This window comes from Nilaparvata lugens, chromosome 6 (genome assembly GCF_014356525.2).
Source record: "Nilaparvata lugens isolate BPH chromosome 6, ASM1435652v1, whole genome shotgun sequence".
Lineage (NCBI taxonomy): Eukaryota > Metazoa > Arthropoda > Insecta > Hemiptera > Delphacidae > Nilaparvata > Nilaparvata lugens.
In genome coordinates, this window is record NC_052509.1 from 21,755,220 (window position 1) to 21,781,711 (window position 26,492).

General features: G+C 34.9%; 2 protein-coding genes across 6 annotated transcripts in view; one reads left to right on the forward strand and one right to left on the reverse strand.

Annotated features, from left to right (window-relative positions):
* Positions 1 to 26,492, reverse strand: part of LOC111048197 (protein abnormal spindle) — a 274,644-nt gene that overhangs the window by 101,834 nt on the left and 146,318 nt on the right. The window lies entirely within an intron of this gene.
* LOC111045712 (GATOR complex protein NPRL3) lies at positions 10,199 to 26,197 on the forward strand. 2 transcript variants are annotated; one of them, XM_039430432.1, is made up of 7 exons: positions 10,199 to 11,726; positions 13,632 to 13,871; positions 18,778 to 18,952; positions 20,006 to 20,170; positions 21,121 to 21,312; positions 23,012 to 23,161; positions 24,497 to 26,197. In XM_039430432.1, exons 1-7 carry the CDS (start codon positions 11,173 to 11,175, stop codon positions 24,797 to 24,799), a joined length of 1,779 nt encoding a protein of 592 aa, XP_039286366.1. In that variant the 5' UTR covers positions 10,199 to 11,172; the 3' UTR covers positions 24,800 to 26,197. The 2 variants fall into 2 exon arrangements, with proteins under 2 accessions (XP_039286366.1, XP_022186854.1); XM_022331162.2 differs by having other exon boundaries at positions 23,015 to 23,161.

Below are 26,492 nucleotides of genomic sequence, written 5' to 3' on the forward strand. Positions count from 1 at the left end.
AAATGCTGGCTTTATAATTCAAAGGCCCTGGTTCAAATCCCGGCCTGGGCAAGATATTTTTCTCGAGACAATCCAGTGTTTCGCATGGACACGTTAGGTCGGCGGTGCCGGCTGCCTGATAAGCTATTGTTAGGTCATGTCAGAGGCCCTGAAATTGATCAGTTGCGACCTGAAAACTCTGACAATAGACCTGAGCCAGCCAGGTCACTCGATATTATTATTAGTCCAGTCAATAGACATAAAAAGGGGGTGTGCTTGCAATTTATATTGTAGTTATGATTTTTTAATATATTATTTGGGTACATAAGAGAAGTCCAGAACCAATTTCTTCGTGCAAAATTTCCTTGTACTAGATACAGAGTGGCCCAAAAACCTCGTATTTTCGACTCATTTTCCAGTTTTCAGCTATTTCTGCCAAATCTCGTAATCGGAGAGAAAAATTTACTCTCGCCTTTTTTCTAGAGTATGAAATTCTGAATAAAATGGGATCATTCGGTCATTTTTTGTGTATTGGAATATGGGCTTAAGTACACTCAACAATAAATCTTCCACTTTTCTACCGAATTTAACTTATGATGCATGATTTTGGATCGCCTTGACGAGCCGAGAAGAATGAAGTGTAGTACGATGAAATCTGAGCATTGTGTCAGAAGTTATAAGTGTTTGAAATTTTGATCCTTGAGGTGTCCTTAAGCGCGCCTCTCCACTAGGAAATACTGAAATGAAATGAAGTGCATCTAACGGGCGATTCTCATAGAACATAATCTTATTAACTTATGTCATTGTGTGAAATATCAATGTGAAGACTATGTAGTTGGTGATGATGGTTGAAGCTGAAAATGAGGTGTTTTTCACAATACAAGGAGCATTGTTGTCAGGTGTATCTGGAAATCTGTATGAGATAGAGCGCTCTACCTGATCTCAGATTGTAGAGCACAAAAATACGCCCAGAGGGATTTTGAATTATACAACTAAATGGTAACAATCCGAAGATATTGTTGATCAAAAACTAAAATTCATGAAAATTGATTTTGTCTTCAAATTTCACTAATTTTTGAAAAGTCAAAACTCAGTACTCATTAGAGATAGAGAGTTCCGAATGATCTCATTTTATTCAGAATTTCATACTCTAGAAAAAAGGCGAGAGTAAATTTTTCTCTCCGATTACGAGATTTGGCAGAAATAGCTGAAAACTGGAAAATGAGCCGAAAATACGAGGTTTTTGGGCCACTCTGTATCTAGCACAAGGAAATTTTGCATGAAGGAATTGGTTCTGGACTTCTCTTATGTACCCAAATAATATATTAAAAAATCAGAACTACAATATAAATTGCATGCACCAATATATAGTGACTGGACTATATCAGGTTGGAAATCCCCCTAGCTGGTAGACCTGAGGTGCACTAATAAGAACGAATTTGGAAAAAAAACTTTTTTCAGCTTTATCGAGATCAAATGTCAGACAATTTTCAAATTCAGAAGAGAATGTTTAGCTTAGTTTGTTTTGAAAATGTTGAAGAAGAATGACTGTTGTAGGCGGGTTTTTAGTGTTTCCTGCATTTTCTTAGACATTTCAAAAACTAATCCACAGAAAATGTTTAAATTTGTTATATAGGTGCTTTGAAAATAAATCGGTGTTTTCCAGCAAGTCTCTAGCGTCATCATTCATATCTCAAATTTCAAATAACTTTATAATATTATAATCATTCTCATAATATCTTTCATGTTCCTATGTGGAAAATCATTGTATATTCTATTATTTTTTTCTGATCAAAAAAGAGGTTTTCGCAACCCTGCACCACATAATAATTCAAATCAACCAGTTATTTAATGTTTGAATTGTCGAGCCTGAATGTTTCTCTAGGCAATCTGACACTGCTGGTCTTATATCTTGATGATTAAGCCGGGGGTCAGACAGTGTGAGAGAGGTGATAAAGGAGAAAGCTGCCAACTCATTGGACATACTCTAGTTTATTGTGGTTTCTGACAATTTCTTAGTATTTTTATTCAAAATGAAAATATAATACCCACACGTTCATATTAGATTATTCATACTAGCTCGCGCGGGCTGAATCCGAAGTACAATTGGAGCTTGTGGGAATTATACTTTCACTGTTACTGTTGTGTGCGAATACAGATCAAGTGCTAAGAACTGTTCAAATAAATGTGTAATAAAAGATGTGACATTTAGATATAACTCCTTCTTTTATTAAGGCATTGCGCCTAGAAATTGCATGCCTTCTAGGGGTGCTTGGGCTAGAATCGTCTCAATACATCGAACTATATAACATTTATAGAATTTTTATAATGAATTTCATCATGAGGCGTCTTTTGATTCCTTTTTAAACACATCCAAAAAATTGGGACTAGCCTACTTGAGAAGATGGTCCTCTTAATTTTACCACAGTACTCTCTCTGTCCTCAGATGGAAGAAGATAACCTCCCAGAATCTTCTTAATATAGTCCATGGCTTCAGGAATTCTTCAAGTGCAGACATTTTTGGCATGTCTCCACTACTCATGAGGTCTTTGATTGGAAGTATAGCGGCTCATATTGTGCCTATTGATCAACAGCTGCTTGGAATTTGGAGTCTTCCCCGACTTTCGTAAGACTTCTAGAACAACTCCTGTCTTCAAGAAAGGTGATCCTTTGGAGGAATTGTGAAACCTTAAGGCCTATTTCATATATCCATTTTAGAAAAATCTTTGAAGCTGTTTTGTACACTCAACTCAGTGCCTACTTTGAGGAAAACTCACTTTTCTCACAGCATTAGTTTGGATTCCGAAGAGGACGTTCTACCAAAGATGCTGTTTGTAGCTTTTGGTGAAGTCCATGCTGGTGGCAATGGATCACATTAACACTCAGTGTGGCGGTAACCCTGTGTGACTCGACCAAGGCTTTCGAATGTGTATTGTGTATATTGTTGGAGAGACTTGTGAGATATGGAGTTCAAGGGGTGATGCTCAAGTTGCTGAAGGATTATCATCCTTCTCATTGTAGACAATGGGGTTGTGTAGGTTGTATCAATTGGTGGTGCTGTATCAGATGCTTGTGATGTATGCTGTGGCGTGCCTCAAGGTTCAATCCTGGGACCTCTCTTCATCTTCATCATCAACGACCTCGGGCTGGGTGGAAATACTCTTTTATTTGCAGATGACACAACCCCTTAGTTGCCAGGGATGAGGATGTTGATGTGGCAATACACGTCTGCCCAACTGATGGAGGTCCCAGTGATTGGTTCCGGGTGAACAAACTTGCACTAAACGAGAGGAAGACACAAAATCTACTCTGCGCTTCAAGGCAGAATCCACCAATCGTATTCGGTGATTTCAGTGTGAAGCTGCTTGGATTCATGTTCGACACCACATTGACATGGGAGCAGCATATGTTGACATGATCTGCAATAGACTGTCAAGAGTCACATATTTGATGCACAAGCTGAGAGGTCATGCTTCTTTGGAGTATCTGGTTACTTACTTATACTTATTTATTATGGCATCGTGCTTTGTGGTCATGCAGGCGGCTGCAGAAAAATCCTGCTCCTACAAAAGAAGTTTCTCTGGATAATCACCTCTCTCATTAGGTGGAACACTGTGCACCAATCTTTAGGAGACTGAAGAGCATGACGGTTTATAATCAGTATCTGTTTAGTTCATTGTTACTGTTGAGAAGAGGCCTACATACATTTCAGCGAAAAGGACATTTACACATTCACAAGGAGGAGAAATAATCAATTTGCCTCATGCCAGACTGACTCGACCACATAATAGCTTCCCTGTCTGTGCACTTGAGATTTACAACAGGATGCCGGTGTACTTCCATGAGCAAGAGGAGAAACTCCCTGGATGAAGAGGCAATACAATGCTTCTTGAGATCTATGACTAACCTTCCACCTTGATATTGGTTTTTGTTATCATTTTGTTTGCCAGTCTATCCAGCAACTGCTGGTCATTGATGGAGATTACTGAATTTGCAGTCGTTTCACTTTGTCTAGAGATACAGAAATTTTGTTTCAGTTAAACCAGGACTTCCTATCTAGGTAGTATATAGGAGGTCCTGGTTAAACATTCCCGAATTTTTTTACTATTGAGGAATTTGAACCAGCTTTTGTCGGTGTCACAGATTATACTTGAATACTTGAAGTCGTTGCCAATAGTCTGGGGTCTCCAGATAGGCAGTGTCAAAAAAAACTTCTGTCACACACATAAGAAATACTATGGCTATTCATGTTGTGGAGGTTCTGGATCTGCAAAAAGGGACTCCTCCCTCAATTCCCCCAACGAGTTGAGTGGTCTTTCAATAAGTTTGCTCTTCACAATTGTGTAGAACCTGGAGTTTGGTTTGCCTTGTATCTCATTGGGAAGATTATTATCGAATTTATAGCTTGTGTTGGGAAGCTGTTGGAAGTTCCAGCCAGTCTGCTGCGAGTTATCTCCAATGAGACAGCATGTCTGGTGTTGTATTGATGTACGAGGTGTGGCTATTAAATAATGGGACTGATGCTGCAGTGGAACGAGTGCACATGCGTGAACCATCATTGACTAACAGCTATTTAGTTTAAGTCTTCCTCTTCAGAATGCAGTTAGTCTCTTTTCTGTAGACAACTTCATTGAGTCATAACCTTCATTTAAGTTAGTGTTATTTTGTTTTGCCAGAAAAACGATTAGCTTAAAAATGTTAAGCCATGATGATTGTTTTTTTTTATCTTCATGGAATTGTGTATCTTCACTGGGTTCCTGAAGGTCAAAAAATTGATCAATTGGGGTACTAATCAATTGAATTAATCAGACATTACTACATTGAGGTCATTGATAAACTATGTGAAAGAGTGAGAAAGAACGAGCCGAGATGTGCAAGGACAAATTATGGATTTTGCACCAAGACAATGTGCCAGCTGATTTTGCTTTATCTGATAAGCAGCTCCTGACCATGTACAGCATACCAGTGTAAGAACATCCACCTTATTCATCAGACCTAGTACCATGTGACTTTTATCTATTCCCTAAGATGAAATCTGCATTGAAAGGTACGAGATTTGAGTCTGTAGAAGCTGTTCAAGAGAAATCGGCAAGAGTCCTGAAAGATTTCACAGAAGATAACTCCTAGCACTGTTTCCAACAATGGAAAATTCGCATGGAGCATTGCAGGGACATAGAAGGGGTGTAAATTGAAGGTGATAATAAATAATAATAATGTAAAAAAATGAAAATACATTTTTTTCAATATCAATCCCCTTATTTTATAGCCACACCTCGTATATCACCTCTTCTGTGAAACTGATCCCGGTTTTCCTTTATGTATGGTACATTACTGAGTGCAGTACATACTGGCTGTACACTGTGAGGATTCCAAGACTCCTGAAGAGAGGCCAGCAATGTTCCCTGAAGTCTGAGGAGGTCATTATCCTCATGGTTTTTTTCTGCAGGAGCAGAACATCATGGACGGCTGGTGAATGACCCCACAGCAGTAATCCATAGTTAATGTGGCTCTGGAAAAGTGAATGGTATGCCATGATGAGGCTGCTGTGGTCAACCAGGTGCCTCAGTTTTCTCAGGAGGTAAAATATTCTTGATAGTTTCCTGCACACCTGTTGAACATGATGATTCCAGCTGATCCTCCTGTCCATCCAGAAACCCAGAAGCTTCACTGGTTCGTCTGCAGCTGCTTGACTCTTCAAAGAGCAGACTGGGATGCTTGTTTTATCCTCATTGAGCTTCAATTTGTTTGCAAACCAAAGCTTGGCCTCCTCTGGCAGACCTTTCTCTCACCTGTTTGATGGTGGTACCTCTGTATAACAAGGTGGTGTCATCTGCAAAGAGTACTGCACCCTGCCTGCTTGTGAAGTCGTTCATAAGCAATAAGAACAGAAGGGGGCCTAGGACTGATCCTTGTGGTACTCCATGCTCTACAGTTTTCAATTTTGAAGTGGCACCACTCAGTCGGACCACTTGCTTTCTGCCTTCAAGGTAAGATGCCACTGTCCCCAGCTTTGTGCCACATAGACCATATCTCTCAAGTTTTCTTATCAGTATTTTGTGAGGAACGCTGTCAAAAGCTTTACTGAGGTCACACAGTGTGAGGGCAAGGGAATCATCAGCCTCAAAAGCACTCTGGATACTGTTCAACAATGTGAGCAGAGCACTTGTGGTGGATCGACCATTCCTGAAACCGTGTTGTGAAGAGGACAGCAAGTTGTTCCCTTCACAGAAGTTGGTCAGCTGCATCTTCATCTCTGTCTCGATCACCTTCGAGAAGACTAGAACAATGGAGATTGGTCTGAAGTTTGCAGGATTACTAGACTCCCCTTTCTTGTGTATTGGCAATGTCTTGAGACTTAGCTGTCTTGAGACTGTCCATAAACCTTCTAGCCTTGAAACAGTTGTTTATGGCAGCAGCCATTGGTTCTGATTTGTTCAGCAGCTACCTTTAGCACAAGAGTAGAAAGCCCATGTATATTCTGTGACCTGGATTTCTTCAGCTTAGAAATGATGTTCATGACCTGGATAGCATCCACTGGTTTCCATGACTCCAACCGCTGTTGCACCTGACCAACATTGGCCACAGGATTTGAGCCACAGTCTGACAAGTCCACCAGTGAGTCATCAACCACACTGACAAAGTAGTTGTTAAACTCATCAGGGCTGAGTGGTGACTCCCTTGGTGTTTTCTTGGGACGATGGCTGTTTATAATAATTATATGCCAGGCTGCTTTACAGTTGTTTTCAGCTAACTTTATGCTACCTGATGTGTATATTTCTTCTTTGCCAGGCTGACATGAGTTCTGTAATATCTCCCCACTTCTCCTCACTTGAGTATTAATTGAACCAGTAGTTTCTTTCATTGGTTGCAACAGCCATTTTGTGCTTATATGGTGGAGCAGTATCACCAGGCTCTTTTCTCTAGCCAAATTCTCATTGAACCATGGCGTTTTTCCTGTAACAGGTTGAGGTTCCCTTTGCTGGTTGCATGAAACTTTCCTCTGTGTGCTAGGGAATACAGAGTTGTTGACCACCACATAGCCAGCCAACAACATGTCTAACATATGTTTTTGGAATTTGTGAGGTTGCAAACCTCTGGCCAGTAGATGCCCTCAAGCTTTCTGCAAAGCAAAGGAATCTTCTCGTCTCTCACAGATATGGAGTAGCAGATGAAGTTCTCCTTCCATGTTCCTTGTTTTTAGTCCTTATTGTAAATTACTGTGTGAAGAAAAACTGCACTGTGGTCTGATATCAAGGGATAGACCACATTGGTGGTGTACTCCTAGGAGTCCAAGTTGGTGATGACATTGGTGTATCCAGACAAGCATCACCTCTAGTAGGCCATAGGCTCCCCACAAACAGGTTTGACCCCTCAGCAGATTGATGAACAGATCTCTCTCCCTGAATGGGGCCTCAAGATGTATGTTGAAGTCACCACCTATGATTATATTGAATTTCTCTCTGCTCAAAGGAAACAATAGAAATTCCTCAAGAAGCTGTGCAAAGCCATTAGAATCCTCATTTGTACATGGATACCTCTATGATCTCAAAATCAAACAGCTCAGCAACTGTGAGTTCATGGTGAATTCCACACAATATTTGCGAAGGTATAGCGCCAAACCAAACCAACAAAGTAGGTTATTTTTCTACCGCATCTGTTGCCTCTTGACACAACAAACAGCGTCTGCTCAGGAATGTGACCCCATCTGTCACTGACTGCATTTGGGGTTATTAGTTTTAGTAATATTCTTATATTGGGTATTCTATCATTGTTAAAACTATTCTCCATCTTCAAACAATCTCTTTTATGATTTTTGATTTTTGTATTGTCATGTTCTCTGCTCGGTAGTCATTAGTTTGTATCTTTGCAGCTGGAGCGCTAGTGGTCCACTGCCGACCTGATACTGGGCATTGTCGCTGCATATTTTTATTTATCTTTGTTTTAGTTTTTTGGATATTTTCTGAAGCCTTAGTCATTTTATTATTGTATTTGTCAATTTGTTGTTCGGCTTCCAGATATTTTTGCATCTTTTTAAACATCCATTTTATTGGTGATTTCTTGATCAAGGTAGCACTTGCTTGCTACCCACTTCCTACTTCACTGGTCATCGTTTTGCTGTCTAGCATCAACTTCGTGTGTGTCTCCAATTTTTCTCATCTTTCATGAAAATAATTTTCACCTCGTCCTGTTTGCTTGTTTTATTTGTTGGAGACATTTCATCGGTTCTTTGGAGCCATCAACCTTGAAATTTGGACAATTAGTTCATTTGTTATTTCAATTTTAATTTTTCAACATGTTCGTGAACTCTTGCATGTGTGTGTACACTTCCTTGTACAATTGTAAGTTACAACTTGAACTCTCATCTCTCGTGAAAATAGTTTTCACCTCGCCCTGTTTGTTTATTTCAATTGTTGGATATTCTCGACTGGTTCTGTGGAACTATTATTAGTTTTTCAAGATTTGAACACTTGTTTCAGTTTTAAAAATTTCTATTTCCATTACAGCATTCTCAAAATGGATGCTTGTGTGCGTCACCGCGTCTGTCTACAAGTTTAAATTTGTTTTACATATTGCAGACTCTTGTTTTACATCGAGTGCTAACCTTGTTTAGTAATTCTTTATTTGCAATTTTGGGACTGAAAGTTTACCCATCATTCATTCTATTGACAATTATTGTGATATATTGTCAATATCACTGATTAATGTGACTCTCAATTGTGAATCACATTTTACAAATATTGCAACTGAATATTTCCAAAGCTTAGGAAATATTTCCTTCAAAACATTGATTGAAAACTCTTCCTCTACAACTGGCTGCTGTTTCATTGGCATTCCAAACAAGTTGGAATCTTGTTTCTCTCCTGATGTGTCCATTTGAGCTATTGGAAGCTCACGCTGTCTTTGAAGGCTCTAGACCAAACCGGGACCTTGACTCTGGCCTATTTGAGCTAAATTGGAAGCTCACGCTGTTTTTGAAGGCTCTAGACCAAACCGGGACCTTGGCTCTTGCATTATGTTCCGCAGCTAAGTATTTTGTATCACCTACTTTGTATTTTAATACTGCCCTAATCTATTGTTTTTATCTTTCAGGTTAGGAATTCATTGTTGTTCATAGTCAACTTTACTTTATTTTTGAGTTATATTGCTCAGCCAAATTGCTCTTGAGAATTGTTTGTCAGTTTTTTTCTAATCAATTCATGAATGTTCTGTGAACATTGCAATTATCAATCCTATTTAATTCTTTGTTATTATTCTTTTGATTATTGCTAAAGCTGTAGTTTCTGCATTTTACAATTAGGCTATTTCAGTATAGGCTACTGTTATTTATATAACCTTATGGTTAATTTCAACCTACCTGTTTTCTTTTGTTGGTATCAAACCAATTCAAATGTTGAAGCCTTGCAATTCAACATATTTACATTTCAATTTTTCTAGGTGTTGTTTGTTATTAAAAATGACAATTGTAGGTTTAAACTAAAGACTACTTATTATAGATTCTGGTATTCTATAAACGTTTGTTTAGTAACTGTTTCATTATTCCATTTTGATAACCAGATAGATTATTTTCTATGTGCATTACTGTTATATTCATAACTTTTTACTGTCAGTATTTAATAATTAATTTTGAAATGTGCGCATATTGGTAACATCATCACCTGATTATCTTGCTGGATATAATATAATTTACTATTTCAAATTGTTACATTGCAATCAGTTCTTGCATTCAGATTACTGTTTTTACTTGTTCTTTTTTACTAGAATCATTAATACCGTTTTCAAGTTTGTTCATGTACTTCAATCCTTTTCTAAACTTAATCCTAATCTTGTTCATAACAAAGTTAAATTCTATTTCAATTTATATTGTCGACCAATCACCCTGAGGGGTTATTTCATGTATTCAAATTTACAGAACATTTTTCCATTTTAAAATCACTTTGTTGGCATCATTTTTTTTTATGTCAACTAGGATCAACTACATTTTTATTTCTTGTTCATGTGATTTGATATTCTTTAATGCTGATTAAAGTTTGTATTTTACTAACCTACTTTTTCATTTGGCATTTTACCTTAGCCTACATTTTGTTGATTAGTTTTAATACTGAGTAGCCTAAAACTGTTTTGCATTCATTCCAGTGCACAGGTTTTTGAATGCACAACGGTTCTTGCACTCATGTAGAATTTCAGTCAGGTGTCAAATCAGTCAAGACACATTGTTTCTCTTTTTTCAGAATTTGATTTATTCTTTCCTATTTATACAGTCCACTCTTTTCTAAGACTAAAATTTCACACTATCATATTCAGGGAATCAAATTTATGAAAACATAATGTTAATATAATTTTTTCTAAATTATCCTTGTATCTATTAAAAACAAAATCAAGATACTATAGGCTAAAATATAATATATATGCTCAGATCAGAGAAGGTGGTCAATTTGTGTTATCTATTTTATAGGTTAGTTCTAATATTATAAATGATCATCATCATTACTCTATCATCTGGCTCCACTCGAATGAAAAATTCTATTGACCAAACCGTTGACTGCTTGACCAGTTACTCAAAATTGATAGTTGAATAATAATGTTGAATAAAATGAATGTATTTCATAATATACAACCAACAATATGATTCTCAACTCATTGACAAAATAATAATCTACAGCTCTGTAGAAAGATGCCACTTTCGACGAGTTGAAAAACAATTTTTGGTTGTGGTGGTTTTCTGCGACACCCGCATTTGTCGTTATCCCAGTTTGTCGTCAGTGTGAAATGAGGATCGATCCAGTTTGTCGTCAACCCTCTTGGACGGCATCCCGTGGCGAAGGCTGGCTGGTTTTGCTTCTCTGCCGTTCGTTCTGTTCACTGTTCTTCTGTGTGTGTTTTTCTCCGAATGTTTTGAATTTGAAGAACCCATTGTTTTAAAGAAGTTACAAAAAATATAACTTATTTCATTTCATTGTTGCATGCATAATATTGTCTACTCTGTTTTGAAAAGACAAGTTGTTGTCCATCAACGTTGAATGTGTAACCTATCTTAGAAGTTTCATTCTCAATATTACTGTATTGTAGGTTATGTTTTGTAAACTAAAAGACTAAAATTTCTGTAAAAAAATGTTGAGCTTCTTAATCTCACAAATTTACATGACCTGACGAACTGATAAACTTCCTGGATTACTAGTCACATTTTTCTTTGCAATGGAAGCAAACCCATTAAGTGTATTTCTTGTAAAAAGTGATAGCAAAGGTGACAGGTTACTTTTTAGGTATCCCTATGTAGGTGATTCCAGAATTGAACAAAATCAGCAAAATAGGAAAAAGAATCCTTATGCACTCTCGGTTGCTGAAGATCTGCTACTAAGTCCACCGCCTCAATCATTTAATATTGAGAAAGGACAGTTGATAGGGTTTACTGATGAAGTCTTATCAACATTGTTTGCTGTAAAACAAGAGCTGTGCGACAATAAGTTTGAACTGAAAGTAAATGATGTTAGGTTTGTGGGACACCCAACTCTACTCCAAACAAGCAATCGATCAAAGTTTAGTCCAGAAAGTAAACAAAACAATCCTTCAATTCTTTTGATACATATAGTTTTTGCTCTGCAAGCAGTAGCTAGTCATTCAATTGTAAAGTGTTATTATGATCTTAGCAAAAGGCTTGGCGTAGCTTTAAGACACGAAGAAAGGAGATGTGGATATGTTACTCAAGAAATGAAAACAATGATTGCTGCTCATGATGACATTGCTGCAAGGTAACCATTTAGAATGCTTTCATAGAATGCACTACAATCAAAACATAATGTAGGCCCAAACTTATTCATCAAAAGTAATTCATTTAGAATTCTTTTATAGAATGCACTACAAGCAAAACATAATGTAAGCCCAAGCATATTCATCAAAAGAAAAACATGAAATTGATAGGTAGGTACTAACCAATCTAAGGGTATAACCACACTGAAAACGGAGCGTCCCGTGGCGTGGTCAGAGCGTTCATGAGCGTTAATAACTCGTGTTTAGTTTGGACTAAAATTTTATAAAAACTGTACACGTGAAATTCTAACCTTATTTTGGACTTTGTCACCTATAAATTTGGAAGAAACATAGCACAAGGACTACCCTGCCTTATTATTTTAACTACCAATGTTATTACATAAGTGTCATTTTTATTGTGAATAGATTACACTAAGGTAACCATATTTCATAGAAATATGAATGAAATTGATTAAAATTATCTTACTTTTGATTTCAAAGTGCAATAAATGAATGTTCTCTTTAGAATAATTAAATAATACACATTACAAGGGAATTTGGGCAAACATTAAATTAATATACTCTTGTGTACTAGATGGTGGGAAAATGTAGAACAAGTGCACTATTATACATGAGTAGATCACTATAGTGAGGTCCACTTTATAATGGCAGTGGATAAAGATAGAAGAATAGCGATGCCGATTCTCTGCATAAATTAATCATATTTATACACTATCAAAAACATAATTGGCATCGTTGTGGACCTAGAAAAGGATAGTACCACCGGTTATGTCGAATGATAGACAAGGATAGCAAAACCAAAGTTGATCAAATACTGTCATTATAACGTGGACCTCACTATAATATGTACATTAGTAGGGCACTCTCATGTTGACGCTTTGACGCTCCGCTTGTAGACGCTTCAAAAAACAAACCAGCTTGCTCCAAAGTTTGACGCCACGCTCCGCTCTGCGAGTAGACGCTTCCAGTGTGTTTTAGCTTATTACTTAACATAATATTGTTCACGACACTCCTTGACGCCACGCTCCGCTCCGCTTTCAGTGTGGTTGTACCCTAAGAGTCAATCTCTAATCATATAAGTAATCATTGCGTAGGTATACAACCTGGAACTTTAGAACTTATTGATATGTAAAATGAAGATCATTTACAGATAAATTATTTTTGAACTATTGTTTCAGTGAATGTTTGTTATTTTTGGCAGACATGAAATGTACAATGGAAAATCAGGTAGGCCTAATTATCATTATTCGTGTCACAGTTCAAATTGATAATTCTCCCACAATTGAATCGGGCTTATGATACATAATAAGCCCCCTCCATTAATAGTCATAGTGCTGGTTAATTATGTTGCCCGGTTGCACAAAAGCCGGTCAAGTTTTAATAGTAATTAACTCTACGAGAACCAATTACAGAAGCCTTCTTTTTAGAAAAGCCTTATACAGTTCCGTATCTGATGTAGGCATTATCGATAATATTGAAATTATTGATAGTAAGTCAAAATATCAAATCACACATATATGTTCTCCAGAACCTAAAATGTTATGTTTAATAATGTTTTAAAGGTAAAAAAGTAGGTTAGGGAGATTTGGGTTTTGCTTTCAAATTAGTATTTTGACATTATTTGAAATACAATATACAGTTATCATCGTATAATAGTGCTACATTTTATATTTTAATTATCGATTATACACACACCAGATAGAGAACTGTCCCGCTTTAGAGAGAAATTTACTAGCGTGAATCCAGTAATAGAATAACTCAGTCTCATCTCTAGTACCCAATAGCCACTTTCAACAATTGTTCTTGGTTTTCAAATCTAAATATTCAATTTTTTTATAATACAAAAGTAATTCATATATTTCTAAAGCTCAAATTTTTCTGTACAGGGAAGAGAAAGAAGGCAAAACTAGTGAAGAAAACATTTCACCCTTTGATCTGATACTGCAACAGTGTTCTCTAGCGCGAGACCTCAAATCTGCTTACGATGACCTGTGTTCAAACGGAGTTGTCAAGCTGCGAATTAACAGGTGGATTGAGCTGAGCTTCTGTCTCACACAGAAAGTGCATCAATCATTGACGCAGAAAGTTTATAAGGGATTTATGATCGAACCGGAGGCAATTGATAGGTAAGTGCTAATTATTTGAAAGAAATTGTAAATAATATGCCTTTGAATTACATGACGATTCCCGCAGCCCTGGCTGCTGGTGAAGACTACATAAGTAAGTAAGTAAACCGAGAACCTCAATTCAGGTCCACTGATATTCATGAACGACTCCCCAGAGAGCCATGACTCCATTCTCTTTGCAGACAACACCAGTACACTATACTGACTGCTAGAGAAGAATCAGTGGATCAAGCAGCAGGAAGGACACTGAACAAGACCAAGGCCAAGAGTCCTGGTTTTCAGCTAACAGGATGAAGCTAAAAGTGGCGAAAACACAAACTTTCCAATCTATTCCCTCAAGAAACCTAAAGTAGAGGCCGAGTCAGTGAAACTTCTTGATGTTTGGGTAGATGGTAGGTTAAGGTTGAATCTTCATATATCAGAGGCAAGGCTGGCCACTAACGGTTGGACATGCATGATACACAAGACATTATAATTACAAAACATTATAATTTTCGTGTGTTATTTATTGTTATTAGTGGTTTATTTAATTTTAGAAGCCTTTCACTGATGACAAAACATGCATGATGAACTCATCACACTGTGTGTGTGTATGATTTTAAACATGTTTATCATACCTGTCCTTAATGGCCAGCCTAAGAGGCTATCGAGAATTATATACCTTCTGAGGAAGCAGAGCTACATTGTCTGCATGGAATAGCTTGTCATAACTTTTCATTTCTTGCTTCACAAAAAAATTGTACAATGGACCAATCACATTGACTGAATTGGCTGAAGAGCCACTATTTTATTTTTTATTCCTCTGACACAGTCTGTCTGGTATCCCTAGTCAAGACGACTGACTACATCAAGTTAGAATATTTCTGTAGGAACAGCAAATTAATATTGTCAACTTACAATATGGCATTTTTTGGGTTGATTTCACGGCATTATATTTGAAATCTCATTAAATTAATTATTATGTACAGTAGAACATCCATAATTCGTAGTTGACGGGACCAAGCGTTTACTACGAATTATGGAGGGTACGATTTATAGAGGCTATGATTCTGGAGAAGAAAGGGGAGGAGGAAGAGTAGGAAGGGCGAGGAAGGAGGAGGGGAGGCTAAGAAGAAGGAGGCTAATATCATTATTATGGATAGAGATAAAGAAAACGTTCAAATTATAGAATGCTGGATATTTAATGAGCAACATATATAATGGATAAAAATGGAGAACAATATGGAAATACAGTAGTTACGGTATAATAAGCTTTTAATTCAAAATTTTCAATAAATATTGACAAATTTCTAATACGAAATGTTTGGAATTCAGATATTCAATCAACTTGATTAATTTATTTTTTCGTTTAATTTCAAAACTTTTTATGACATAAAATTAATTTCCGGTAGACTAGCGCACAACACGACTCATATCCAACATTCACAAACTGATTTACGAATTCTTTACGCTGACGTTCAATACTGTACTGTATTGAACGAATTAGTTTGTCAATAGGCAATAATTTCGTCAGGCAGTCTATAATTTCCGGTTGATGACCTCATTTCTGGAGAATTAGCGATAGCACAGTACACTGTGAATATATTTCCCTTCTATGGTGTATGTGAAAAATTCCGAAAATACGAATTGTAGAGATCAAAGATCAAGATATCATGCCGGAGCTCGTTTCTACTACAAATTATCGAGGTCACCGAAATACACTGTTTTTTTACGAATTATAGTGGTTTCTTCATGGACCGAGTTTTCACTACAAATTATAGGTAATTACGAATTATCGAGGATCTACTGTATATCGAATTATTGCAATGCATGTTCCTTCAATCTTTGATCGGTCAATTGTGTGTTAGTTATAGCCTAATATTTTTCAATATTGTATAGTCTTTTTAATTTTTTGAAATAAATCTTTTGAGTCTAGATTTACTTTATGAAATAGGATTTCAATCAAAAGTTTTGATGTGCTTCACTTCAATAAAATTACATATTCATTAATTATTATTACTATGATTGGAGAGAAAAAACAGGGTTTTAAACTGGTTTTCATCTTAATTTTGAAGATCGACAATATTTAAGATTATGTATACATTTCGATTTCCGCTCAAAATACAACCAATTTGATGATGTGTGAGTATTTAAACAAGTTTATATATATATATATATATTATATATATATATATATTTATATAAGCCTTAGCCCCGACAGACTGAAATCACACCACAGCCCAAACTACTGAGCCTAAAAACTTGAAATTTTGCACAATTGTTTAGCCCCAGAACATCCACTAAGAAAGGATTTTCAGAAATTTGCCCCCTGAGGGAGCTGGGGCCCCCAAAAATGTTGAACTTTTTAACCGCTCATTGCACAGCAAAGTCATGAGGAACTTTTTTGTTCAGCTACGAAAAAATAGATCTATGCAGAAAAATTCCGATCAGGAGCACAGGGGGGTTCAGGAGAGGGAATTTTTCGAAAATTTTGATGTAAAATCACACTACAGCTCAAACTAATTGGCCTACAAACTTAAAACTTTGCCCAAATATTCTTCAAACATGCTAGACGCGCACTAAGAACGGATTTTGAGATATTTTGTCTCTGGGGTTTCAAAGGATGAAAAAGGATCCTATTATTAAGTAAGGTTATGAACATGCTAAGGTGAACGCCTTATGAAACTGAGATAATTGACACATATGATATTCTAACATATGTTGTAATCATTGGAAAGCTTAAAATAATCTTATCAATCAGCTGATCGAATCAATTTTGCCTTGGTCGAGAGCGCGAGCTTGCCACGTGTTTGTTCCATTGTTGTATGCTTGGCCAGTTCGGTTTGCGCCTTCTATCAGCTGTATATGAAGTCTCATACATTCCGATTAGAACAGAGCACAAAGATTGTCTTCGAATAGGAGTTTGTTGATAATTCTTTTTTCAAATTCAAATTTTATTGCCATCAAATATCACATTGAAAACTTTCTTAATAGACAACAAGGTTACAAGAACAAAATGTCAAACATATACCTACATTTATTTGTAGCACGGCCAGAAAAAGACAAACTTGAGTACTAGCCGTAAGTTCATTCAATATAACTTGTATATTTTGTGAATAAAGAGTACGAGTTGATGAGAGATGTGAGTAATATCTTATTTTTGATCCAAATGGTTATTCATATTGTAGTGGTCGGGGTCACTGCAATCAAAAGTTTTTTATTCTGTAGCTGATAAATTTCATACGTATTGATTGTCCATAATGTATCTAGTGTCCATAATGAAAGTGATTGAACTACTCAAAATTAATGGCTTATTACTGGTCCCTCATAGAATTTATAGTATTACTGGTGATTGAGTCTGTCTTTTTTCAGCGTTGACTATTAATGATAAAGCTTTATTTAAAACTAACTTACCCGGCGAACTTCGTACCGCCAAAAGTCAATGTATCACACTTGACTTTATTTGGTGAATCATGAATTTTATCTGACAATCAATATTTTCATTCTCATCTCAATACGGACTTTCTATTTGCTTAGTCATGCAGCATTCATTATTCCGAAAACATATTCTTCTCAATCAATTGGTAGTAATATCTATCAGTAAAGTGTTGAACTAAAAAAAAAAATAGATAGGTTAAATCAGTGTTTCAAAGATGAATTCAATGTTTTCATAGTTGTTGATTGTCAATAGATGGTCCAGGAAATATGCGATGTACGATGAATCACACAGAATTCCATATTCTTTCCATCTCCCATTTTAGGATGAATATAAGCTAAGCTAAATTAAAAAAAATTGTAAATTATTCGTTCATTCTTCAGTAATTAATGGATGCAATATGAACAACTTTCTTTCATGAGGTGAATAATTTTTTTCCAACATTTTCCAGTTTCTCAATGATAATGGGGAGTGATAATTATTTGTATAGGTCTTCTAAAGAACGATTATCTACAGCTGGTACCAATCAACTACACTTCAACTCCAAACTACCGTTTTAATACCAGTACACAACTTATCACAGGGTGACGAGTTTATTACAGCTGGTCACTTTCGATGCTAAATCATATTATCACAATATGATCTTGAATCATGATCATCTTTCCGTTCTTCTGTAGCCGCTCGGCCGACAATTTTGAAAACATAGTTCAGTAAAATGGAATAATGAATTATTATTATTATTAGCCCCCCTTTTAAATTTCTCTTCAGAAGATACCATTCCCAATATTCACACAACATATTCCCAAAGTTTCATGCCGTTATGTCAAGTAGCCTACTTTTCAAGTCTATAGGCAAAAAATGAACAAACACAAAAACAGACATTCATCTATATATATTATATATATAAATATTTACATTCGGCTCAAACAAAAGCCAATGGAGGTAGAATGATAAGATTGACAATTTTCAGTTCTGTTGTTTCAACATTTTTTTTTCAAATCACTTTCAAAAAGTTTATGAAGTACCTACTATTGTGTTTAAGACACCTCTGGCGCTTTCATAGTTTCACCACTATTCTGTTCCACAGTCCTATCTCTTGCAGTCGTTAACTAGATCTATAAGAAAGTAAAGAGCTGGCTTATACACGTACGGGATAGGAAAATTATGTTTGACGCATCATCACGTCTGAACTACTAGACTAATTAACTTGAAATTTTGCATATAGATTCTTTATCAACCAAGGATGGTTATAGGCCTATTTTCAATTCTTCAAAATTTCATTACGTCAAGTTTTCAGTTTGTCAACTTTTGAAATAGATCCTTGCGGAGCACGGGTTTCTGCTAGTTCATAATAGTTGTTAAATTGAATAAAACATCGATTGTTTCACTGGTATTGAATATAATAAAGTACTTATTGTTGAAGAGATTTAAAGAGATTTATTCAATATAAAAGGAACCTCTTTGATTGATCAGTAAAGCTCTGAATTTCAGATGCCTGGAAAATCTGCGCCCTTACCATGGCCTTCTACTGCTTGTTGATCAGAACTTGCTGCTCGACTCGTTTCCACCTGACGCCTCGCCAGCTCTCACCAGACTGGTCTCCATGTACAGTCCACTCAAGAATCTGCAAACGTTGTCTGCAGATGCAGATCTCACACTGGCTCAGGTTTGTTCTCTTCAGTTGGAAAACATATTTAATTCTGTTAATGAGTTGGTTGGTAAAGTTTGTCTCGGCTCAATGAAATGTATCATAATCATACCTGGATGCTATCAACTTGAGACAACGCAATTAACTCATGTTTAGGTATATTCTAGTTGTTTAACTTATACTATCAGTTGTCAGTTTGGTTACAGATCAGAGTAGTGATTGAAAATAGCCTCAGTAGAGGCATTATAAATAGACTAACCTCAAAATACTATCCAAGAAGCGCTTTAATAATATTTAATTACAGCTACCCAAGTACAGGTTATCCAATAGTAGAAGATACATAAAACTATACATTGAGACAATAAATTTGATCAAATAAACTTTTCTTTATCCCACCACTACCCCTCCACAATCGCCGCTCACATCGTATATCATGAACCTCTCTCTATAGCTATATGTTAAAAGTTTCAGTAATGGTTTTGTAATTTATTTGCACACAAACTTGAGTTATTATTTTTATTAAGAAGCTTATTCCAACAATTAGTATAGAAATAATTAGTACAGAAGAAGTAGTGTTTTAATAACAACAACTCGTTGGAATGCTATACTTAGAATTGTTTCCTAATGATATATCAACACAATACATTGATTATTGCTGGAAAGTAGTTTCAAGTGGTTAGATGCAGTACTCATTTGTATGCACTTACGAGTATTAATGCATACGATATCTTCTCTTGTATGTTGCGTTGAAATCTTCAAATTACCTAGTCAGTAACTGTAATATGTATAACTAATTTTTTTCAACTGATTGAGAAATAATTTTGTGTAGAAATTCTGCAGTTGTTTTTCTCTCCAAACATTTTAGCCTACAGTAATAATTGATTAAGCAGTTAATATAAAAATACTTGTATTGATATGGCAAAGCAAGTTATATGAATGCTTTAAATGTTTTTTATTGCTAACTTATGCCTTGTTTATGTTCTCTTCTAAAGACTTAATGATAATATTCGACCTATGATAAAATTATTATGTCATAATAATACTGTATTATTAAGATTGGTTGTGTTGCAGGTGTTTAACTTGGCTGGCCACTTGGTCTATTGGGGCAACGCGATGATCATCTACCCGATTTGCGAGAGCAACATGTACACTCTATCAGCAGATGCACCTACGCATGTCAACTCTCCTCTCGTTGAAAAATTCTCAGAACATTTTGTTGGCGAATGCTTACTACAGGTATATGTTGTAATAAACCTCTGGACTTTTATTTTAAATTAAATTTGAAATCAGTTTTGGGCGAATGCCTGTTGTTTACATCTGGATTGAATCTATTGTCTATGAATGAATAAATAAATAATCCATTCGACTAACAAATAACAAAACAATTGTCCAAGAAAGACTGTTTATTTACCAGTCTATTCTATCTTGAAATAGACCAAAATGAAAAATCGCTTATAGGTTTCAAATATTTATTTTACTCTGAAATAATTTTATTTTATATATTGTGGTCGAGTCAAAATAAGTCCAGGGCGCACGAGTACCTTTCTTGAAGGGGTTCAATTATTGCCAATTGGAAATATCCTAGTATTGTACTGACAACATATATTTTATTATTATTTTTATAGCACTGCAGCCCAATATTAGCTTTGGCCGCCTCCACTACAGCTCTCCACGCTTCTCGGTCCTCTGTTAATTGTCTCCATCCTCTATATCCCATTTTTTGGAGATCGTCTCTCACTTCATCTCCCCACCTTATTCTCGGCCTTCCTCTCTTTCTTCTTGAATGTAGCCTCTCCTTGAATATTATTTTAGGCATTCTTTCTCATTCATTCTACAGATATGTCCAAACACCTAAGCCGCTGTGTCTTCAAAAATTTTACAATATTTCGGTCTTTTATCAACGCCTCGAGCTCTGAATTGGTTCTTCTCCTCCACTCCTCTCTTTCTTTAACTAAAACATAAATCTTTCTTAGGATTTTCCTTTCAAAAACGCCTAGATGGTTTTTGTCTTCTTTTGTTGACGTCCAAGATTCACAGCCGTACGTTACAGATCTTTACTATGTAGCCTATGTCTCGTAAGAATTTGCATTGTATAAGCAGGTTTTTGGACAGGCTTGCTCAAATATATTTAAATATTAAATAAATCATATAAATATTTAGAATAATAATTTATTGAATGATTTCAGATGATGAGTGAATTTTCACTGCCAATATCAATTAGACAGAAATCGAGTCCTCTGGATGCAGCTCAATTTGAGACGCAGCTGGCGCACATGATAGTGTGGATGCTGCAGCATCGATTACTAACTCAACTGCACACCTACGTCTACTTCATGCCCAGCGAAAAGGGTCTTGGACCTGCAGCTAATTCTCATCAGGTAAGTTATTTTCCAGAAATTGTTAATTTTTCAAAGATAATTTATATTAATGTGTAATCAAGCTTTTTGAATATTTTTCAATATTTATTAATATTCATTTTCAAAAGTAATAATTTATCTTTTCACCTTTCAAAATCTTAAGTTTCATGTATCTGACCGTGTATTGCCGTCATATACATGCATTATAGATTATTTCTCACTCCTCAATATGAATGCCAAACTGAAGCGATAAATCTACATAGTAAGTACCGTACGATAATACGATTCTAATTTTCGAACTGTTTTGTTACTTGTCGCTAGCACACAAACCCATAAAGTTATGCTGGTAACACAGATTAATTTTAACAAATTTGACATATTTTTTGTACTTTATGATTTTCAAATGAATTATTTTATATATTGTATTGTTTTTGTATTATTTTCTGAGACAATGAATTTTATTTGATATGTATTAGGACTGTAAATTTTTGTGATTATTATTATAAGAAGTGTTTACATAACCCATTTAGACTACTTTTCTATCAAAATTATGGAGAGAAGAGAAGGTTTATGTTGTGATTGTATAAATGAAATGGACAAATAAAATTCGATCCGAGGCTAAAATCTCAAATGCAAAGTCAAAGAATGCCAGGAGTGGAACTCACGTAGGTCACGAGGACCAATCAGTCTGAAGAGACTGCTAAACATATCACACTGGATTGCGAGAGACTAGGGGCAAGAAGAAGGGCTTTGTTTGGCTGCAAGCAACCAGGTGATGAATGGGATGTTAGTATAGGGAAAAACTCCTGGATCTTTCTTTAAAGGACACAGGTATTGGTTTACCCAACTAACGTACTTGGGACACACAATAAGCTCCGGTTGACGTGTGGGGTTCTTTGAATGTTTGGATCCTTGAATCCGTCTCTTCAATCATAACTCATAACTCACATAACTCAAAGTCTCAGAATGCATTTCAATTAATTTATTTTTATAAATTGATGCTTGGAATTTCATAATATTTATTCAATCGTTCTATCAAAGTCTATCCTTTATATTTTTTCCATTCATATCAAACCCTTGTTTTATTATCTTTACGTCAAGGTGTATTGTTCATTTATAATTTAATGATCATTGTAGAAGACGTCGTCTGTTACACTGTAAACAATTCATTTTGCTCGCCCTCTGTCATTTTTTTGAAATGCATTTCTCTCCTAAAAAGCGATAATTTTTCCTCTCTTTTGTTTCAATTCAATGAAAATAAATAATTCACAATTAATGCACAAAAATAATTTATAAATGAATTGCTGATCTTGAATTCCAAAAGAAATACAATGAAAACTGAAGTGGTATTTACTGTGAAGACAATAAATCGTGTCTTCTATTTCAGTCGGTCTCGTCTTAGAAAATATCATTATTATGTTGAATCATGATTCAATTATGTTTGGAAGCCCATTGAAAATTCTATTTCAGAAGACCGGGTAATTTTAATAGATCAATAGTTGCAACAACATCTAGTAATGTTATCAATATGAATATTCAACTCAATGTGGTATTGGTTTCTACAAATTAAAGTGTACAAATTAAAGAAATTTAATCCATCAATGATGGATTAAAATTGTCAGGTATTCTACAGTAGAATTTTCAACGGTTTCGTACAGGTAAACATCATAGATCTCGATGAGATTTGTTTGTAAGGATGTAGTGATTGTGATTATTTTTGGAGTTGCAAGAGACGCCGTCGGCGACAGTGGTGACGAGACGAGAAGGCAGCTTGCAGTCGACGCCGGATGAAATGCCTCATGTGGCCAGCGAGAGTGACCTCAGCTCCATTGTCAGTGACGACTTGTCTGGCCTAACACCGCAGTCACAGGTATCAATCTACATTTTATACACTCTGTAAAACTAGTATGGAGTCTTTACTAATTATCATAAATGAATATGTGACAACTGCCATGTCGCATTTACATATTGGTCCAACGATGGCCAACGTCGGTCAGCGCAAATATGTGGATGGCTGGTTTGCCAACACTGGCCTTCTTCATCACACTGTCAGTAGGCCTATTGGTTGAATTGAAAGCGCTAATAGATGTTTTTGATAAGGAATGCAAATCTCACTATAAAAAGTGCATATAAAGTGTGTGAGGTTTTTGCCTCAAAATGCACCAGTTTCATTCAAAATTTAGACTTTTTGAATAATTATTGCTCTAGATTTGTTAATTTTCGACTTCAATAATATCTATTTGATTTATAATTTCCTCGTTTTTCTAAGCTCTGAAGAGTGTGAATTGGTTTTTGAAAGTGAAAGTGACATACCGTAACCTACGTTTTGGTTTTGACAGTTTAGTACCTATAAATTGGAAATGGGACAGTTTTGGGCATGAGCCTGTTGTGCCTTTCTCATGTCAAAGTATTTGAACGCAATTTGATAAATAAAATACTATATATTACTACCATTTACTAAAAATTAATGGTATATTATCATTATATTAAGCGTATGGCATCTCTGCAATGAGGAGTCAAAAACAACACAAGAAAAAAATATTATAAAATAGAATAGATTATTAAATAGGAATTAAAGTTGAATGTTGAAAATAAATTAAATTTTCCTTCTTATAATTTTCTTGTGATAATAATTGTAATAGTAATAATTCTCAATTATTACTATTGGATATGATCCGTAAACATTCTAATCATTAGAATCATTCTATTATACAAAGAGTTTGAACGACAAAAGTTCATTTCAATCAACTTGAATATGGGCATTATTGATTAGAAGTTCGAATTCCATGATCGTACTTTCATTCAATTTCTATGGTGTACCGCAGATACATAAGATAATATAAGTTACTAATATTCTTATATATATATATATATATATATATATATATATATATATATATATATAAACATAAATTGCGATTTGATTGTTAGTCAGTTGTTTGTTTGATTGTCAGAGAGAATATTATTATTCATTAGTGAGTCACTATAATTGCCCGATAAAGTCACCGAAACTCAACCTTGTCTGGTCTAAGTCTGTAATCACTTGATAGGAGATTGTTATAATATTAATCCCTTTGTTAATTTAATTAGAAAAATATAACTCTGCTTTGAATTTTGCTTGTGCTATGAAAATTATTCAATTACAATGTATGCTGCTTCTAGCATTGGTAAATAAATTTCAAATTATGTTTCTATTCGGTCACAGATGAACAACTGGCTGAATGAAACAGTTTGGAGAGATGATTACCTGACAGACTTCACCGAGGAAGAAAAGTCGGCCATATTGAAAATTCCCGCCTCCTCCAATCCCGAAGATCTCAAACTTCTAGTTCATCTCATCCATCAGGGCTATTGTCAAGGACAGCATCATCTGGAGGAGATAATGTACTTGGAAAATGTGCGCCGGTCGCAACTACTTCAATTATTGGACAAATTCAGGGATGTTCTGGTCACGTGTCAAACTGAGGATCCTGCTCTGTCCATTTTTTATTCTCATCCCTATTCGTAGTAACCAATTTCATCATATACTCTGTTGAGAAAACATGCTCTTTTAGCAATCTTTGGTTGAAAAGTATAATAATTATTAAGGTTCCTAAATGTGCAGCTCTCTCACATTCCAATTTCTGATAGGAAAGTCGATAGCATGGATAGGAAAGCATGGTTTCTTCTCAAGTCTGCATTCTTTATGAACTGTTGATCAGTGTATCTAAAGTATGGATAACATTTTCACTTTTACCATACCAACTATGTGTGTATAGTTGTTTTAAATGTGCAATTTTATGCATACATTATATAATGTAAAGTAATATACATTATTTCTTGTATAAAAGGTACTTCTTAATAGAGCGTATGACTGAACTACTTAACGCCTTTAACCAGAACCTTGCAAAATAAATATTATCAGAATGTCTAGAAATTTCATTGAAATTATTGGCGAATTCATCATTGTCAGAAAAATACTTTACTAATAATTTTTATGAATAATAATAATTCATTTATTTGAACCATAGATTCATATACATGAATATAAGATCTTGTCAAACATAAATTTACAAAGAAGTTGTCAAGTACAGAGTAAAAATTGAATAAATATAATGAAACTAATTTAAATTGAAAATATTTAAAAATATAAGAAAGTTACCATGAGTTATTTCTCAAGTTAGATGAGGACCTGAAAAGGTCGTGGAAGCTTTTGTTTAGGCGTTTCTAAATGTTTGTGCAATAATGAAATACCAATGCAAACCTTCTTATCCACGATGTATCTGATATGCATGTATTTTTTGTTTAGTATCAACTCAAAAGTTGGAAATCATCAAAAGAAAATAGTATAGTCATTTGGATCAATTTATAGATTGATTCCATCATGAATGTTCTATTAAATATTTTAAAGGCTTTTTCAATTTTCACTACTACCCTATTAAATACTACATTTAAAATTGATTAAATCATTTACGTGTTTTTTGATGTAATTTTGAAAATGTGTGTTTTTTATTCATTTTAGCACGTACAGTTTTATAAAAGTATTGATTTTCGGTTCTTTTGTAATAAATTATGACAGAAGTACTATTCCAATCCAAATTGGCATAACTTGAAAGATTTTTTTATTGTTAGGATGTCACACCAATCTAAATTGTTATCAATTATTAATACATCATAGACTGCATTGAAAATTGATTTCTGTTGTTTTAAAAATTATATCCAAGTGTTATGGAATTAAATTATGAAAAAATGTTTATAAAATTTTAATTGCATTTAAACGTACAAATTGTATGTAATTCATCTGTAAAAAATCTGCTTTATTCTAGCCACATTGTTAAATATGATTTTTATTGTGAAATTTATTAAAACGTTATTTTTACTGTATAAACTGCAATATTTGATAATAAACATGATTTTTATTGTGAAATTTATTTATTTTTACTGTAAAAACTGCAATATTTGATCTATACCTGAATTTAATCTTTAATACTACATTTTACCAGAAGTGTAAGCACAAAATAGGAAGGAACTTTCTGAAAATTTATTTGAAATTTACTCAAAAATAAAATTATGTAGGAACTTTTCTGCAATCAGGAAAATCCGCTGTTGACTCAGCTGCAATTCATTAATTTGGCTAAGTTCTCTACGAGTGAGTCACAACGCAACACAATAAAATGGTATTGCTTGATTTTATAAAAAAAGGGTCGGTTGAATGAAAATTC